Below are 16,051 nucleotides of genomic sequence, written 5' to 3'. Positions count from 1 at the left end.
CAGTCTTTTCCCCCACCCCGGTTCAAAGTTCATCTGCACATGGAGGGAAAGAAGGCAAAGGCCCAGGCGGACTAGAGTAAAAAAGGAGTTTATATATTTATAAATGCCAAATAAATACCAGAGGCCACCCAATGCCCCCTCCCAGATAGGGCTGTCTCCCCCAACCCTAGGCTTCTAGGGTTTGAGACATCTTGGCCCCAAGCTACAGCCCAAGAGCAGCTGCCAGTCTGGGCTACCAGAGAACTGAGTGGGGATGATCTGTCCAGCCAAGATTCACTCCCTCTGTGTGAGGGGCCCCCATAGCCACAGGCCTGTATCCCTGTATAGGACCCTAGAGGGGCCAGACTCATGGGGAGAAGGTGGTCATCTCGAGTGAGACCCGCTGCCACAGCTCCTTGGTCTGTTTGCTGCGCTTGAGGTTCTGCAGGATGTCGTTGAACTGCATCATGCCCATGGGTGTCAGACAGAAGGCGCTGCGAGCACTGCGGATCGCATTCACAAAGTCGTCGTAGTCGGCAGGGGTCAGGTGAATCAAACGGTGGTGAATGTACTGGAAGAGGATGAGCCACTAAGCACAGAACCAGGCCCGTCCTCCCTAGCATGCGGGGTAATCAGTTCCATGCCTGCCCAGGAGGTGCTCCACCCTACTCCATACTTCCAGGGTTGTCACCTGCATGTATGCCTGCTGGCAGCGCTGCACCAGTTGGTGGAAGGCCGGGGCACGCAGGTGGTTGTGGGCATGAGCAGGGCTCAGCCGCTGCAGCGTCTCCATGACGATCTCCTGCAGCACAAACGGGCTCAGCACCCCCTTGGCTGCCCCCACACAGAACTGGTGCACGTAGTTCACTCCTGGGGGGCAGGGGGAGGGGCATGAGACGGGGGTGGCCACCTCTGCCCTAGGGACCCAACTTTTATCTCTCAGCTCTGGCCTGGCAGAGAGCCTCCCTCCACCCCAGGAGCTGAGGTAACCCCCCACCCCCCGCGCACGCACACATACCCGACCAAGGCCTCAACTCTGAGCAAGAGCTAGGAAGGAGGTCTGGGACAGGAAGGTGGGGAAAGTGGGTGGGGGCGGACAATGGTCCTGGGGAGGGGAGGTGTTACCCAGCTTTGCTGCCAGCCCCAGCAACCATTTGACATCATCAGTGTAGGGGGGGGAGCGGGAGAAGTTGTTGGGGTGATCGTTGTGTGCGCGGCGACCCAGCATCTCCAGTGCCAGCATTCCTGGGAGAAAAGGGTGGGCACATAGTGAAGGTACATCCTTTTCACCCTGCACCTCAATCTGGTACATCAGACCCCACAACAAACAAAGTAAGAGCTATGGGGAGGGAGGTATCACTAAAGAGCCTCTGGCACAACTGCAGGTGGGGGCACAAAAAAAAGACCTCTCACCAACACGGTAGGCAGCGTGCAGGTGGTGTAGGCTGTGTGGGTTGACAGGCTGACTGTGGGTCTCCTCCTCGGGTGGTGGAAACCCTCCGCTCACCAGAGGGCTGGGCTGTGTAGTCAGAGCAGGCAACGAGGCACCCTGGATGGCTGGAAACGTGGATGCTGGATGGACACTGCTCACTGAGGGTGGGATGAAAGCTATATGAGGAATTCACAGCCCAAAGAGGGATGGAGAGGGTTCCTCCCCCCATCTCCCCTGCCCAGTGTACCTCCCCTCCATTCACCTGTTCCCTGTCCCCACAACTCACAGGCCACACTGGTGGGCAGTGGGAGCCCTGGCTCTGTGTGGTAGGGATGTACTGTGATGGGTGCCATGGAAGGGACGGGGAAAGACACAGCAGTGGCAGCAAGTGAGGGGGGAGTCACTGAGTAAGGGTACTGAGCCCCCAAAAAGGCAGGATGCACACCCTAGAGACAGGGAAAAGAGTAGGAAATTATATTAAGATGTGGTTCTCCCCCTTCATCCCACAAGTGGGTATCCCTACATTTCTTATCTTGGTTGGCCTGAGTCCCCCCAGACCCCCACCACCTCACCAAGACAGTCCTATTATTCTCCCAGAGTACCCCACACTCCAACCCCACATGAACTTCTAATGTTCTCCCACGTGCCCAACCCCCCAACAAAACACTGGTCTCACCTGTGGGTATGCAGAGCTGGGCACAGGGAAGACGGCAGGCCGGGGCATATGAGGCATTGGGTGGGCAGGGTGAGCTGGGTGGGTGAGGTATTGAGGGCTGCAGGGCAGGTGGGGCTGTAGAGCAGTGTAGGGGTGCAGGCCAGGGGAATGACCATGCCCCAGTCCTGGACCTGGATATAAACTGGACCCCACTGAGATGACTGGCACCACTGTGGCTGCTGCTGTCACTGCTGCTGCTGCCACTGTAACCGGCTCAGTGCCTGGGCCCCCCCTGCCCTCAGGCAGCCCCCGCCCAGCCTCCCCAGCTGCCCTGATCCCACTGGCACTACAGCTTGTAGCCCCTTCACGGGCTGTGGATGAGCCACCTGCTGTTTGCTCATATAGCCAGAACCACTGGTGAGCAACCTCAAACAACACTTCAGGGTATACACCCCCACCCTTAGCCGCTTCTTCCACTGCCATGCAGGCCTTCTCCAACATCAGGTTATCCTGGAAGGAAGGGGCACAGAAGTTAAGGGGAGGGGCTTTACTCAGGCATGGTTGTAAATGACATTCCAACATCTTCCTCTGAGTTGGCTGGTTCCCAGGGAGGCATCAGAGGTCAGAGTCAGAGCAATGAATGCCTCACACAGACACTGAACAAACACTTGGTGACCAGTTCCAAACTACTTACAGTCCTAGTTCCAAACTAACCTAGCCACTCCCTCCCATCCAGTTCCCACCATCTCCCCAAGGCCTTCCCCAAGTATTCCAACCTGGTGACCACCTTGATCCCTAACCTATAGATCTCCATTTCCTTATCTATAAAACAGGAATAATCCTAACCTCAGAGTCGTAAGGCAAAAGAAGTAATGGATGTGAAAGTGCATTAATAGGTCAAGTGTCACCATAATAGCACAAACTAGAAAATTTGTGAACTTTAAGATTTGGAAATCGAGCTGGGCTGTTAGTTTTCCCCATGTCCCTTCCTAGATACCTGAAAGCAAGTCCCCAGATTGCCTGTAGAAATACCTGCTCCTTGCACTGCACCAGGGCCCGCTGGATCTCATTGGGGTTCAATGCATGGGCATGAGGCAGGCAGCTTAGGGCTAACTCCGCTGCTGCCCTCACCATATTGGAGTCTCGTGCCCGTGATGCCCTGTCAGCCAGGGATGCAACCTCAGGGGGCGTCAGGTGTCCATCCCAGCATTCTACCAGTATAGTCAGGGCTGCACTACCAATCTCCATTGCCTGACCTTCAAGGAAAGGAGCAAAAAAAAAAAAAAGGGGGGGGGGGTGGTTAGTATGGTGTCTTCTATCAGATCAGTAACTCCACAAGGAGAAGACTCTCATTTCTATCAATTAATCCCCAACCCATTCCCAAATCAAGATACTGGGTTTACCTGTAATCCAGGAAACGTGCGAAGAATAAGTACGTGAGAGCCAGTTGGGAGAAACAAAGTTGTGCAGGCCAAGGGCATAAAGCCCAATCTCGAAGGCGCAAAGGTGCAGGTTGCGGTGAGGACCCTGATGGCCCCCTGAGGAAGATGGATGTGTGAAAATGGAAGTGCTGCTGTTGCCCCCTGCCTTGATCAGCACCGTCTTCGCCAGTTCGAAGTAGAAGTGTGCAGCTGCCTCTGATGGCTGATTGGGTACATGGGGGGCATGACTCTCGGGACGGCGGCCCTTGTACCTGAGGGGGCAATGGGGTAGGGACGGGGATTGGGGTTTCTCTGAAATGGGTGTCCAGGTAGGCAGGAAAGAGCAGGATAAGTGGTGTCGCTGGGGGAACAATAGTTGGATTACACCAGGGATGTGACTCTGAGGGTGGGCCAGATGAGAGGAGTATTTCTTCCACTGACCTGCCAACTTCAACGGTCTTTGCCCGGGCCCCTCCACTGGCACTGGCCCGGCGACTTCCACTGGAGGATGAGGAGCCCAGAGAGTCCGAGGAAGAGCTGCTAATGCTGTCACTGTCCTGTCCTCGGCCCCAGGAGGTGGGGGCCCAGCCCCCTCGAAGTGGCCTCCGGCTTAAGGTGGGGGAACTATCTGATGTTGTTTCAGGGGCACTGCTGTCAATGCTGGCCATGCCTAACTCCCCAAGACAAATCAGTCTCAGAAGCTAGAAGTTACAGAATTCACACTTCAGGAAATCCCTCCCTCCATGTCATCCCACAGGCTGTCATACCTGTGTGTTTCTTCTTAGGCCGCCCTGGGGAGCCCCAACCCCGTCCATTGTAGCCTCCACGACTGCCAAGTGCCAGGCGGCTGGGAACCTTCCCTTCCGCCCTTGGGGTCAAAGCTGCCTCAGATGGGAGGCCCTCACAGGGAGAATGTGGGGAACTTTCTAGGTGGGGAAAATAGGACATTGGGATAAGCCAAGGAAAGGGGACCCCAACATGAATCCATACCATTCATCCCCCCCCTGCCCAGTGCCCCCACCTCACCAGGCACATTCTTCTCTGTGAAGCCCTCATTGGGGCCTGGCCCAGCCCCTGCCACATTCCCTGGCTGAGGAGGCCCTGCAGAGCCTGAGGTCAGTGGTTGCAGGGCCCCTGGGGCAGATGGGCCCCCATGCTTTGAAGGAGACCTCTGGCTGGCTGTGGCTGGGCGGCTGGATGAGTAGAATGAACTCAGTGTCTGGGGCTTATGCGTCTGGCTCTCTCGGTCCAAGAGTTTGTCTAAGATCTGAAGAAGAGAGAAGCAGTGACAGGATGCCCTTTATATCCTGACTTCTATTTCTATTACCTTACTTTCTCTTTGAGACAGCTTAATACTGCCTCTTCGGGAAGCCTTCCCCAGTCACAACCATAGGAGAACCTCCTGGATGATAGGCACCGGCTTACATATCTTGATATCCTAACACTTAACACAGGACTGACTACACTGATATTCAGTAAATATTGAAATAAATGAGTAACTGCTTCTTTTCTTTCATCCCCTGCCCAAGCACTCCTACGAGAACCATTGGTCTTATTCTTTATCAAGTGTCCCCAAGATTTTCCACTTATCCCCTATGGGCAGTATAGCCCTTTCCTCATTGGACTGCAATCCTCTGAGAAAGGGTAAAATTTTGCTCTCTGCCTGTCAAAATCCTAGTACTTCAGTCCCTACCTTTTTGAGCTTGGCTTGATCATCCTTGTAAGTGATCATTAGTGCCAGTGCCAGGTCACCCTTCTCCCGACGTGTGCCTTCACACAGGAGGGGATGCTCTGCCTCGCTCACTGTTGTCTTCATACCTGTGAGAAGAAGGGTCTCATAGGGACTGAGAATGGCCATAGCTCCCAAGACAGCCAAAGTGAACAGGCCAGGGCTGCCCAGCCACCAGCATATGTGAGATAAGGAGTTCTGGTCCAACCCACATCCCCTGTGGAAGGTCCCAATTGCCTATTACATCCAGCCTTAGCTCTGATCTGCTTTTTAAGACCTTCATAATTGGCCCACTCTACCTTCATGGCATACCCATCACTTCAAGGAAGTTTGACTCCTTGCCCTCATTAAGACTTACTTGATGGTCCCTGTCTTTATTCATGGTGTTTTGTCCCCTTACCAAAAACTTAACTGATCTTTTGACCTACATTCCGTATTCTATACCCTTCCTGAATCCTTTTCTTACATTTTGTGTGCCATAGCACACCTTTTGTCCCTAAATTCTTGACTGTACTACCTGGTTCAAACATGTCACATTCTGGCTGTCCCACTACCATACCACCCCTTCAAACAGGGACCATGTCTCATGCCCTTCAAGGCCTGGGCCAACTAGCTCACAGAAGTGCTCAAGATACTCCAGACTCACCTAAGGCAGCAACTGCTGCTTCAAATCCCAGCTCCTCATCCCCAGGCATCTCGTTGTTCCAGTTACGACTTGGTGGCCGGGAACCCGTGGGAGAAACCACTGGATGAAAGGTGGAATAAGTCAGGCAGAAAGAAGTGTCATTGGAAAGAATGAAATGTAGGCAACCCAAGACCCTCATCATTCCAGACCACTCATGAAGTTGCCTGATGGGTCCTAAGGATAATTCAGAGCCTTGGGCCTCTTGGTTTCTCCTTAGAGAAAACTACTCCTACCCAAGATCCCCACTCGAGTAGAGTCATGCACCATACCTGGAGCACAGAGAACGTCAAAGATGAAACTGGCCAGCATGAGAGGCAAAACGGGCCGATAGTCACAGAGTGTCCCCTCCCGAAGCTCCTCTGCCCGGCACCGCATGGTACTCATCTCACTTGGACCCAGAGGAATCTTCTTGAGCAGGGCAGCCACCTCAGACTCCTGGTATGCCAGCTTCACCTAAGGATACAGGAAGAAACTCAGACCCCTAACACTTCAGTAGAGATCAAGCTGTAAGTCTCTGAGGAGTCCCTGAGGAGACTGCAGTACAAGGCTGATGGAACCTCCGACCTCCAAGGCCTTGGTAGAAGCTGGGGGCCGCTGTAGCTCCAAGGCAAACATGCCAACTCGGAAGGCCAGGTTGTGGTGCTCTGGGCGTTCACTTAGCACTGTCAACAGGAAGGCTGCCTTCGTCAGGGTGTTGGTAGCCACCCAGGTCTGACGGCTCGTAGATACCTTGTTCTTCTTGCCCTAAAGAGGGGAAGTACAAGGAAGCAGACATATGAGTCTGACTCATCTTGGTGGAGTGAGGAGGCTCTCACTTGGGGTGGGGCATAGAAGAGGGTTAGCAATAAATGGGGGGAGAGGGCAATGGGGGGTCTCTCACCTTGGCAGGGGGCGGCTCTACCTTGAGGTCAGGTGGGTTGGCTAGCAGGTCCTGGGCAAGCTCCACAGTGAGGCGGGAGGCCTCACTGCTGTAGCCGTGCGCATGCAGGGCCTCAGCACAGGCAAACAATATCTGGAGAGGACGGGCACCACACAGGTTGAAGCCCCAACTTCCAGGGGCAGGACACCATATTCATACTCAAGCAGCAAACATCCCATGAGTACCTGCTATATGCTAGGCCCTATGCTGGTCCTGGGTATACCACAGGAACTCATAGTCTGATTAGAGAAACAGACACACGAACGCACAAACCAGCGTGAAGCCAGCTACCAGTGGGAAAGGCCAAGAGGGGCATAAGTGAGTAAGATACTTCACTGGGACCTGGGGCAAAGGGGCAAGCTCAGGGAAGACTTCCTAGAGGAAGTGATCTCTAAGATACCTGAGACCTGCAGAAAGAACAGAAGCTAGCCAGGAAAGGTGAGGGAAGAAGATTCTAGGCAGACAGGCCAATCTGTGCAAATGTAAGGATGAGAGAGAGAGCATGGCAAGCTAGACGAATGGTTCAACAGACTGTAGTAGAAAGGGCAGAATGCCTAGATGAGGCTGAAAAAGCATACAAAGATCATCAGACCAAGTGAGGCCTCACAGGTCATGCCAAGGGCAGTGGGAAACCACTGAAGACTTTTAAGCAGCAGAGGGACACAATCAGACATTTCAGGAATATCAATATGGAAGCAGTGAAAAGAATGGACTGTAGGCAGGGAGGCCAGACAGGAGCCCGCTAAAGGCTTCTAACAGCCTCACTACAGTCCTGACATTCCCAATTAGAGCCAGATGGCCCCTCTCCCAGCTGTAGCAAAAGAGCACCCTCAGTGTCCCCTCAGAGTCCCCTCACCTCCATGCGGCTCTCCTGTTCCAGTGGCTTCAGCCCAGCAAACAGGTCGTGCTCCTCCCCAGCCCCGCCCTCAGCCTTCTCTTCCTCGCCTCCAGCCCCATCCTGGGCATTCAGATAATATGCCTGGTAGTCATCATCCTCCTCTCCAACTGCAGTGGCTGCCTCTTTGGTTTTGGGGAGCCCATTGCCACTCTCATCTGTGGAAGGGAGGTCATCCCGGGTACAGACCTCCCCAGGCAGTAGGCCATGGGGGCCAGCAGAGGCTGTGGGAGGCTCAGGCCCTTCTGAGAAGTACACACCACCATCTTCTTCATAAGTATCTGGGGGTTCAGGAAGGAAGGTGGAAGGACCACGGGAGCCACCAGGAGGAGGGCAGGGTGGCGGGCTCTCAGGGAATCCACCAAAGGTGCTGGCCTCTGCACCGAGGGCCAGGCTGCTGTCATCCAGGCTCATCTCAGCCAGATCCGGCTCCAGGGAGCTGTCTTCGCTGCTCAGCCGTCGCTTGCTCCCACCGCCTGCTGATCCCTTGCCCCCACTGCCAGCCCCACCCAGTGCCTTGGCTTTGCCCCCACCTGGACCCATCTTATGCAGAGACTTATCTCCCCCCTCAGCAGAGAGGCGGCGGGGACCCCGCTGCGATGAGGGGACCCCCTCACCCAATCCCTTGCGCTTGGCCCCAGGCTCCTTGGGCCGCACAGCTGGCTCAGAAGGAAGAGATCGGGGCCGCTCCCGGGATTCCTCCAGGCCCCCAGATCGGGAGACACCTGGCCGAGGGGGCAGGGCTCGGGCCCAGCACAGTGCCAACTTCCGGTCGGTGCCGCTGTAGGTGACACCAGGGAGTGGGTAGGCCTCTTCCCAGTTGAAGTAGCAGGCCTCCACCGCTGGCCGGAAGCCAGGGAAGAGCCGCTCCAGGGTCTTTTTGTGCTGTCCCCGCTTCACATTCTCAATCACCTTCAGTTGCCACTGGCGTAGCTGGGCACACAATTCCCGGCGGCTGTGGGAACAAAGTTGGGGAGGTTGCTGGGGGGCTACATTCTGCTCTGAGAAGGGATGGAAGGAGATAGAGCAGGCATAACCCCCAGAAGGAGGGTACAGGAAGGGACCCAGGGAAGAACTTCTTGAGCCAGCTCATACACATCACTCCAATACTCAGGTATTTGGGAAAGTGGGAGCTATTTAAGGGAGGAAAGGAAGAGAGCTTCTCAGAAAAAGGACGCCTAAGTCACTGGTAACCTTAATGCTCAGTACCTCCCATTTCCCTAGGACTAGAAGAATAGTACGTTTCTATGTGCACATGATATGAGGCCTTGGACTGTCCTGGGCTGGCCCAATATCCGTGCTGTGATGAGCCTAGGGGGAGACTCACCGCTGGGGGCTGAGTGCAGGGTCCAAAACAGCTAGCCTCCACAGTGTGACCATCTCATCACACATGCTGGCACATGCATGGGCCGCTACCTCTGACTGCCCATTGCTACGGCCCGTGTGTCCACTGGCGCTGCTGTGTGAGGCTGAGGTGCGCACGCTGTACCACCAACCTGTTATCTGGAAACAGAGAGCTCTGAGATGCACCTAATAGTTTGGAGAAAAGAAGAGCAGCCCTCCCCAGTGTCCCTATCAGCAAGAGGTAAATGAAGTTAAGGGAAGGAGAAAATGAACCACAGCGGGGCCACCCAACTCTGGAGGGTTACCTGTTCATAGGTGAGGCACTGGTCAGTGAGGATTTCCAACAAAGGGGCAGCATTGCTGTCTCTCCGTTTGAACATCTCCCGCACAATGCTAAGTAGGTTCCAGACACCCTCTGGCTCGCGGCCCCTCAGAGGGCGCAGCAGACATGCCCATTCAGCAGCAGCTGGAGGCTCCGTGGAAGACAGATACATGGAGTTCACATCACTGTGAAGGTAATGGAGTGGAAAATGATTACTCTGAGATGGGGCTGCATATGACAGGTGAAAGTGCACCAGGGCTTTGACACAAAAGAGGCCCTGACCCAAAATACAGAGTGTAGGAGACAAAAGATGTCTAAGACAAAAATTCTTGAGGCACAGGTATTAACAGAGCAAAGGATCGATTAACAGCCTGAGGGTTGTTCCCTTCCACCACAGACACAGACATAGACAGATCCAATTTACCTGAAGACCACAGGCGAAGGGCCACAGAACTTGTGTAGTGTCTTCTTGATGTTATCAGTGAGTGTTGACTCATCCAAATACCATGTACTCTGGTCAGAGGCAGAGGGCCCTGCTGTGGGGTCTGGGGATGAAAGGTAGTCAGTTACATAGAGATAGGGGCCTGGATTCACCTGACAACAGCAAGCTTTTAGTAAGTGGTGCTCTGCACCACCAGCTTTCTTCCGACTGCCCTTCCTTCTCTCCACACTCACCGGGGGCTCCACACACTGTATTGATGGCTGTTGACTGGGAAGAGAGGAGTTCATCCAGAAGACGCTGGGCCGTGGGGAGGATCTGAGGGGGAAAGGGACAAAGGCATAAGTGACCCAAGTTGGCCTTGGCCTAACATGAAGACTAATATGCAGTCCTGGAGCTTAGAGTTGGAGAAGGGTGTCCCAACCTCACTCACCTGCTGAGGGAGCTCACTGATGAGGTACTGAGCAAACTTCTGCAGCTGGTCCCTCTGCAGCCGAGACAGGGACTCTGATACTGGGGCACGCAAGCAGACTGCAGAAGCCTGAAGGAGAAACAGAGAGAAACAGAACAAGCTGGAAAAGGTTTGCTGACACTGGAGCAAGGGAAAGACAGGCAGATTAAGGGAGGCGAGGAGGCTCACATTGTGGCCAGGCATGCAGCAGAGAAGGGGGGGATGGAGCGTAGGATAGGGCCAGGATAAATTGGGAGGGCCTCACGTTGTGGATGCGGAAGAGACAGAGTGCCACGACGTGAGTGCACCATTTGGCCCCAGCCCCACAGGTGCAGCTGCAGGAAGTGACCCGGCAGCGGTCAAACATCACAGCCACGTTGTAGGCCCCTTTGGGGGGGACCATCTGAGGTGGCACCACTGTAGCACTCAGGTGGAACCCTGGGGAGAAACATGGGTATGGTCAGGGAGAGCCATCAAGACATAATTCTCTGCCCTCAACCCTGGCCCTGCAGTTATTCCAACAACCTGCTCCAGCTTCTTGCAGTAGGTCCTTAACTCATAATACAGGGGATGGGCAGAGCAGGGGGTGCCACAGGGCATGATGGGACCCTTACCTATCTGCAGTGGGTCTTTCACAGCCCTCATGCGGAACAGCTGGTCCCCTCGCTGGAACTCATCGGCACTGCCATTGGCCAGGCACGAATACAGCCTGGGAGTGAAGAAGAGGACACAGCCACAACTCAGCAAACAACCTGTCAGAGACCACAATGCCCTGGACACGCTCTCCCCAGTGTCACTCCCTCTTGGGGAAAATCCCAGGCACTCCTCCCCTTGTCTTCTTCCTACAACCCCAAACACAGTATCTCCTCTGTTCTGGAGGAAACCCAGCACACAGTGTGGAATATCAGGACCCACTCCCCACCATCAGTCCTTTAGCCTCACCGGATATCCTCTTCATTCTCAGGGAAGCTCCAAAAAGCAATTCGGAGCTGTAGCTGCTCAGGCACTGGGGGATAAACTTTCTCCACCACTTCAAATGGGATATGAAATGCCACCTGCTTTGCTGAGAGCTCCACCAATGGGATCACAAGTCCATCTTTGGAAACAAAGGTTTAGGTGAGGGTAAAGAGAAGGGGAAATGAAAAGGGTCATGATTACCTGGCACCAATGCCAGCGCCTAACATCTTGGGCCCCACCTTCACTATGAAAGAAAAGGGAGATCTGGATGAAAAACCAAGGGACCCTCCTGTTAGGATACATCAACTCTTAAGATTTCATCTGGGGGAGGGGAGCTAACCAACTGCAGCCCATAACTTGCTACCTAAGGTCTAGAACAGAAGATACCACAGATATCCCAGAAACTCCTGGCCAAACAGGTGTGTTCCAGGATCCTAGCAAGTAACCCTCTCACATGGCTTGGCATCTAATTTCCCTTACACCTAGCACTTTATATTTATACTACATTGTTAATGTCTCTCCCCTGACATTCTCTTCTCTAACTGCTTTTTACTATCCCTTTTTCTCTAGATTATTCTAGGCCTCTAACTAAGGAGACAGGCCAGAGCCCAAAGGAGTTAAGAGAGGGACCTCCAGTAGCAAGAGAGGCTGCATGTCCCTTGGCACACCTGATCCTTGGCTTCCTACAATTGGAAGCCTGGGAAGGGGGATGGGGAGGAAGATGGGTATCCCAAGGGAATAGCTGCTGCTCCTGAAAACACCTGGAGTAGGATGGAGTTACCACTCAAGGTTTCCCACACTGTTTTAATCAATAAATGGTGAGGGGCGCCCAGGTGGCTTAGTCGGTTACGCGTCTAACTCTTAGTTTCAGCTCAGGTCAAGATTTTCGTGGTTCGTGAGTTCGAGCCCCGCATAGGCTCTGCACTGACAGCGTGATGCCTGCTTGGGATTCTCTCTCTCCTCTCTCCATCCCTTCCCTGCTTGCGCTCTCTCTCTCTCTCTCTCTCTCTCTCAAAAATAAATAAATTTTTAAAAGGTGAAACGCGACAGATTGCATACATATCTCACCAAATTGCTGGTCAAATTAGAAGACAGATCAGAAAATCATGGAGCTGAAAGAAACCTCTTTTAAAAAAAAAAAAAAAGTTAACCTCCTTATTTTACAAGTGAGAGACTGAGAGTACCCCGGGATGGCAGCGGGTTTGGGGAATGACATGCTTTTCTAGATTTTAACCTATTCAGGAAGATACCAGTATGTTGAAAATTTTCACCGACATTACTTCAGTTACTTCCCTCAAAGTGAAGGAGCTCTAAGCCCCAAGGCTACCCACACATGCAAATGTGAAAAAGCAAAGAGACCACAGAAGACCCACAGTGAAACTGCCTATGATCTTTGTGCATGTGTGGGTGTATGTGCACAGAACATATGCTACCTCTCCAACTGAAGTTGAACACTACCACTCCTAACAAGTGACATATGTACACTTCTTTGTCCCAAAAGGGTGCTAGAAATCTCTGCAGGGAAGTTTGGAAAACGGGAGTTTGGAATGGCCGGAGTACAATCACAATCCCAACTGCTGAAAAAAGTCAGCTTGCATTGAGGCCCAGAACAAAAACTGTGCCATGAGGAAGGCAGGGAAAGGATGTGGTAAGTCTTGAGCCTGTGGAGCTTCACTTATCATCACTCTTCCCTCAATCCCCTTTAATAAAAGCAAAATTCTTCACAACACTAATCAGTTAATTCACTGAAAGACCCCAGGATGAAAGAAACTCACAGCACAAAGCAGGAAGAGCATTTCATAAGGAGACTCTAGAGACAGTTTCCTACACTCTTCCCCAGGCCCCAGATGATAGAAATCTAAGGCTCTAATCCAGTGGTCCCAGCTTCTGACAGCTGTTCAATATGGACAAGAAACAAGCCTCTGATTTGAACCTATGTGACTATGGAATCTCCAGTTCACCTCCACTTTTCTATGAGTGGAATCCCTTCTTGGTGTAGCCAGAATCAGAGATCATCATCACCCCTAACAAGAAGCTCCCAATGCACTTTGCAATGGGGGTGACACGCCTCAAGTGGTCCCTTCTTCACAATCCACTCCCTACCCTCCTTCTCTTCTATTTTCTGGCTTGCCGCGGGCTTAACTAGGTAAGTATTCCCAAGTCAGAGGAGTTTTTTCTTCTATTCCATTACTAAGGCAAATGAACCACAAAAAAATCTACTTTCTGTCGCTAATCGTATCCAACCCAGAATTTACCAGCCATCACTCCAACACACACACACACACACACACACACACACACACACACACGCTGGCGTGGAGAAGCCAACCCCAGGAAGACTCGAAAAGCGAGTCCAGAAGTCCGTTCCAAGCTGCTCGGGACAGCTCGCGGTCCGGGACAGCTCCCGAGTGGGGACAGCTCCCCAGCAAGGCCTGAGCAGAGCCAGCCCGTTCCCTTCCCCCCAGCTCACCCTTACCTCGCATTCTGGTACCGCCACTGCCACCTCCGCCACCGCCGCCAGTGGGGGAATTGGGCCCCGCTGACTGTTTGCGCCATCCCCGCCAGTTCTGGCAAAGACTCTCGGCCTCGGAGATGAAGGAACAGAGCGAATCCTCCTCAAAGCGGTCCGAATCTTCAAATGAAAAGCGCTCTCCGTCCTCCCACTCCGCGAACATCAGCTCCATGGGGCCTGCACCCCCCGGGGCCGGGTCCCCCCCCGCGGATCCGGGGCCTGGGCCGCCGGCCGGGGGCTGAGGGGAGGCCCGGGGCCTGAGGGGCGAGCCGGGGCTGGGGGTGGCCGGGGCGCTCAGGGCGGCCGTGCCGGACGAGGATCTCAAGCCTGGAAGGGATATGGGACCGGGCCTCGCCCAACTGCGAGGTGCGAACGGGGATCGTGGCCAGTATCCGAGACTCTGGGCCCGGACGAAGCGCTCGGCAGCCGGGGCCTCTCCGCGGCTGCGGCGCCGCCTCCCCCATCAGCTGATCTGAACTTCCGGCCGCGCCGGCCACCACCACTTCCGCCTCACGCGCTTGGGAACCAGACCCGGTACCGGCAGATGTAGAGGACCCGTTTGTTTAATTGCTACATTTCCTGCCTCTTTTTTTCTCGAAGCCACCCTCAGATACTGTAAGAGGGAACCGACTACCAGAGATACATGAAATGACTACAAATCCCAGCAATAACTCGGCGTCCATAATGTCCCCAAGGAATAAACAGCCGCCATGAATGCCGGGAATCGTAGGCTGTCAAGCGGTACACAGGACAACTGGGTGGAGTCATTGTCTCAACTCCGGATAGGCCCTGGGGCCGCATCACCTTCTGGGAGTTGTAGTCCAGAAGCCTGCATTCCATTAGATTTTTTCTAAGATCTGATCGGGAAAGCACCCTGAAAAGAATGCATTTGATTTCGGGAAATGGTTGTACTGTTTTGTCAGTGGGTCCTTTGAATCCAGGAGTTCTTAGCCTTTTTTTGTGGTACGGACACCTTGGCAGCCTGGTGAAGTCCCTGGACCTCCTTCACAGATTGTTTATAAATGCACAAAATATATAACTTACAAAGGAAATGAATTATATTGAAATACGATTATCAGAATATTAACAAATTTGTAACGTAGTAATATTTCTTTATTTACACATTAAGTAAAGTCCAGCAGCAAGGGTAACTACCATAATTTTGAAGCTAGTGATAGGTATAAATGATATTGAGGTACCTGCAACCTACTATATGAAAATATTATATTCTCATATAGGTATTGCTAATTGATACTGTGGTTTGTTTCCCATGGTCCTAACTGAAATGCTAAATTTCAGTTGTGGTTAAAGATAAAAAATTTTTCCCATCCACATCCACAGACCTCCTACTGAGAATCTATTGACCCTAGGTTAAGAACTCCCAAGTCCAAAGTGCCTAGGTATTGAGCTTCTTCCTGTAATTAAAAGCCTCAGCTTTCAGAACAAGGCAACTGCCCAGTGCTCTACCCATGAGGTCTGAGGACTATTGGAAGTAGCTGTGTGGGTCAGGGAGGCAAGACCACTTCTTTATCTTAATAATTATCCCACTGGAGCCTTAGAAACCCCACTGATCTTTGTCTATCTAATGCTGCAAGGTATATAGAAAAGGTTAAGTGAATTAAACCTGGAAGGGCAGAGTATATAAAATGCCATACAACTATTTCTAATATCAAAGGGTCACAAAAGTTAATGCCTTCAGCAACTAGGTGGATAACTTAATGAGAGAAGTGAACAGGTGATACACAAAGAGGATAACTGCCAAATAAGTTTCGGTTTCACCATGTGGAAGAGGCCAATGGCCAGGTCCCTAGAGAATGGAGACAAAAGATAATCAGCTCTACTTGGTTATTGCCATGCAGGGATAAGAAACTGGTGTTTACAGATCCTTTTATTTTTTTAATTGAAAGCTAAAAAGGGGATTTTTTTAAATGACATTTTTCCTATTTTTGAAGGTGATGGTTTAATTTAAAAACTAATTTCCAATTGTGTTGGCTAAATAAAATACATCTGCAGTTCATCAGTTTGTGAACTTCTGATTATTCTGTGAGCATTTTGCAGGGACTATTTTGCACAAAATGGGTAGTCACTAAATACAGATGATACCGAAAAACTCTGCATGTAGGCAGACTTGAACATCCTTATTGCATCCAAAGGCAAGGGCACTAAATGGTGTAAGGACTTCAAAGGCAGAACAAGATGAAAGTTTTTATCCTGTTCCTCGGGCAAATCAAGAAGCAAAGAACTTCCAGAATCTAGGGAAGGATACAGAGTTCAAGTATGGAGGGAGAACCTAATCTACAACAAAGGCCAA

General features: G+C 52.3%; 1 protein-coding gene across 6 annotated transcripts; it reads right to left on the bottom strand.

The window, feature by feature from the left end:
* Nucleotides 1–72: 72 nt before the first annotated feature.
* On the bottom strand, nucleotides 73–14,356 carry ZSWIM8 (zinc finger SWIM-type containing 8). Of its 6 annotated transcripts, none has more exons than XM_015067695.3 (26): nucleotides 13,705–14,356; nucleotides 11,214–11,367; nucleotides 10,886–10,980; nucleotides 10,537–10,709; nucleotides 10,254–10,361; nucleotides 10,057–10,138; nucleotides 9,806–9,926; nucleotides 9,365–9,566; nucleotides 9,043–9,218; nucleotides 7,677–8,670; nucleotides 6,782–6,913; nucleotides 6,466–6,645; nucleotides 6,171–6,354; nucleotides 5,863–5,961; nucleotides 5,181–5,305; nucleotides 4,514–4,754; nucleotides 4,255–4,413; nucleotides 3,929–4,157; nucleotides 3,470–3,759; nucleotides 3,099–3,322; nucleotides 2,088–2,576; nucleotides 1,674–1,857; nucleotides 1,393–1,569; nucleotides 1,105–1,224; nucleotides 671–781; nucleotides 73–550 (listed from the first exon to the last, which is right to left on the bottom strand). In XM_015067695.3, the coding sequence occupies exons 1-26, from the start codon at nucleotides 13,910–13,912 to the stop codon at nucleotides 90–92; spliced, it is 5,718 nt and encodes a 1,905-aa protein (XP_014923181.2). In that variant the 5' UTR covers nucleotides 13,913–14,356; the 3' UTR covers nucleotides 73–89. The 6 variants fall into 6 exon arrangements, with proteins under 6 accessions (XP_014923181.2, XP_014923183.2, XP_053063563.1 ...); XM_015067697.3 differs by having other exon boundaries at nucleotides 1,698–1,857; nucleotides 13,705–14,353; XM_015067698.3 differs by having other exon boundaries at nucleotides 197–550; nucleotides 671–849; nucleotides 13,705–14,352.
* Between the last annotated feature and the right edge of the window lie 1,695 nt (nucleotides 14,357–16,051).

The sequence above is a fragment of the Acinonyx jubatus genome, chromosome D2 (assembly GCF_027475565.1).
Source record: "Acinonyx jubatus isolate Ajub_Pintada_27869175 chromosome D2, VMU_Ajub_asm_v1.0, whole genome shotgun sequence".
In the NCBI taxonomy this organism is placed as follows: Eukaryota; Metazoa; Chordata; class Mammalia; order Carnivora; family Felidae; genus Acinonyx; species Acinonyx jubatus.
Note: the sequence above shows the minus strand (reverse complement) of the source record. Positions and strands in the feature narration are given on the sequence as shown.

Excerpts from the sequence above, each read along its gene's own strand:
- ZSWIM8 (XM_015067695.3), bottom strand. The coding sequence starts at position 13,912 with ATGGAGCTGATGTTCGCGGAGTGGGAGGACGGAGAGCGCTTTTCATTT. Across the intron at positions 5,306-5,862 it reads AGCAGCAGTTGCTGCCTTAG|GTATGAAGACAACAGTGAGC; the intron begins GTGAGTCTGGAG and ends TTCTTCTCACAG. Across the intron at positions 1,858-2,087 it reads CCAGCTCTGCATACCCACAG|GGTGTGCATCCTGCCTTTTT; the intron begins GTGAGACCAGTG and ends CCCTGTCTCTAG.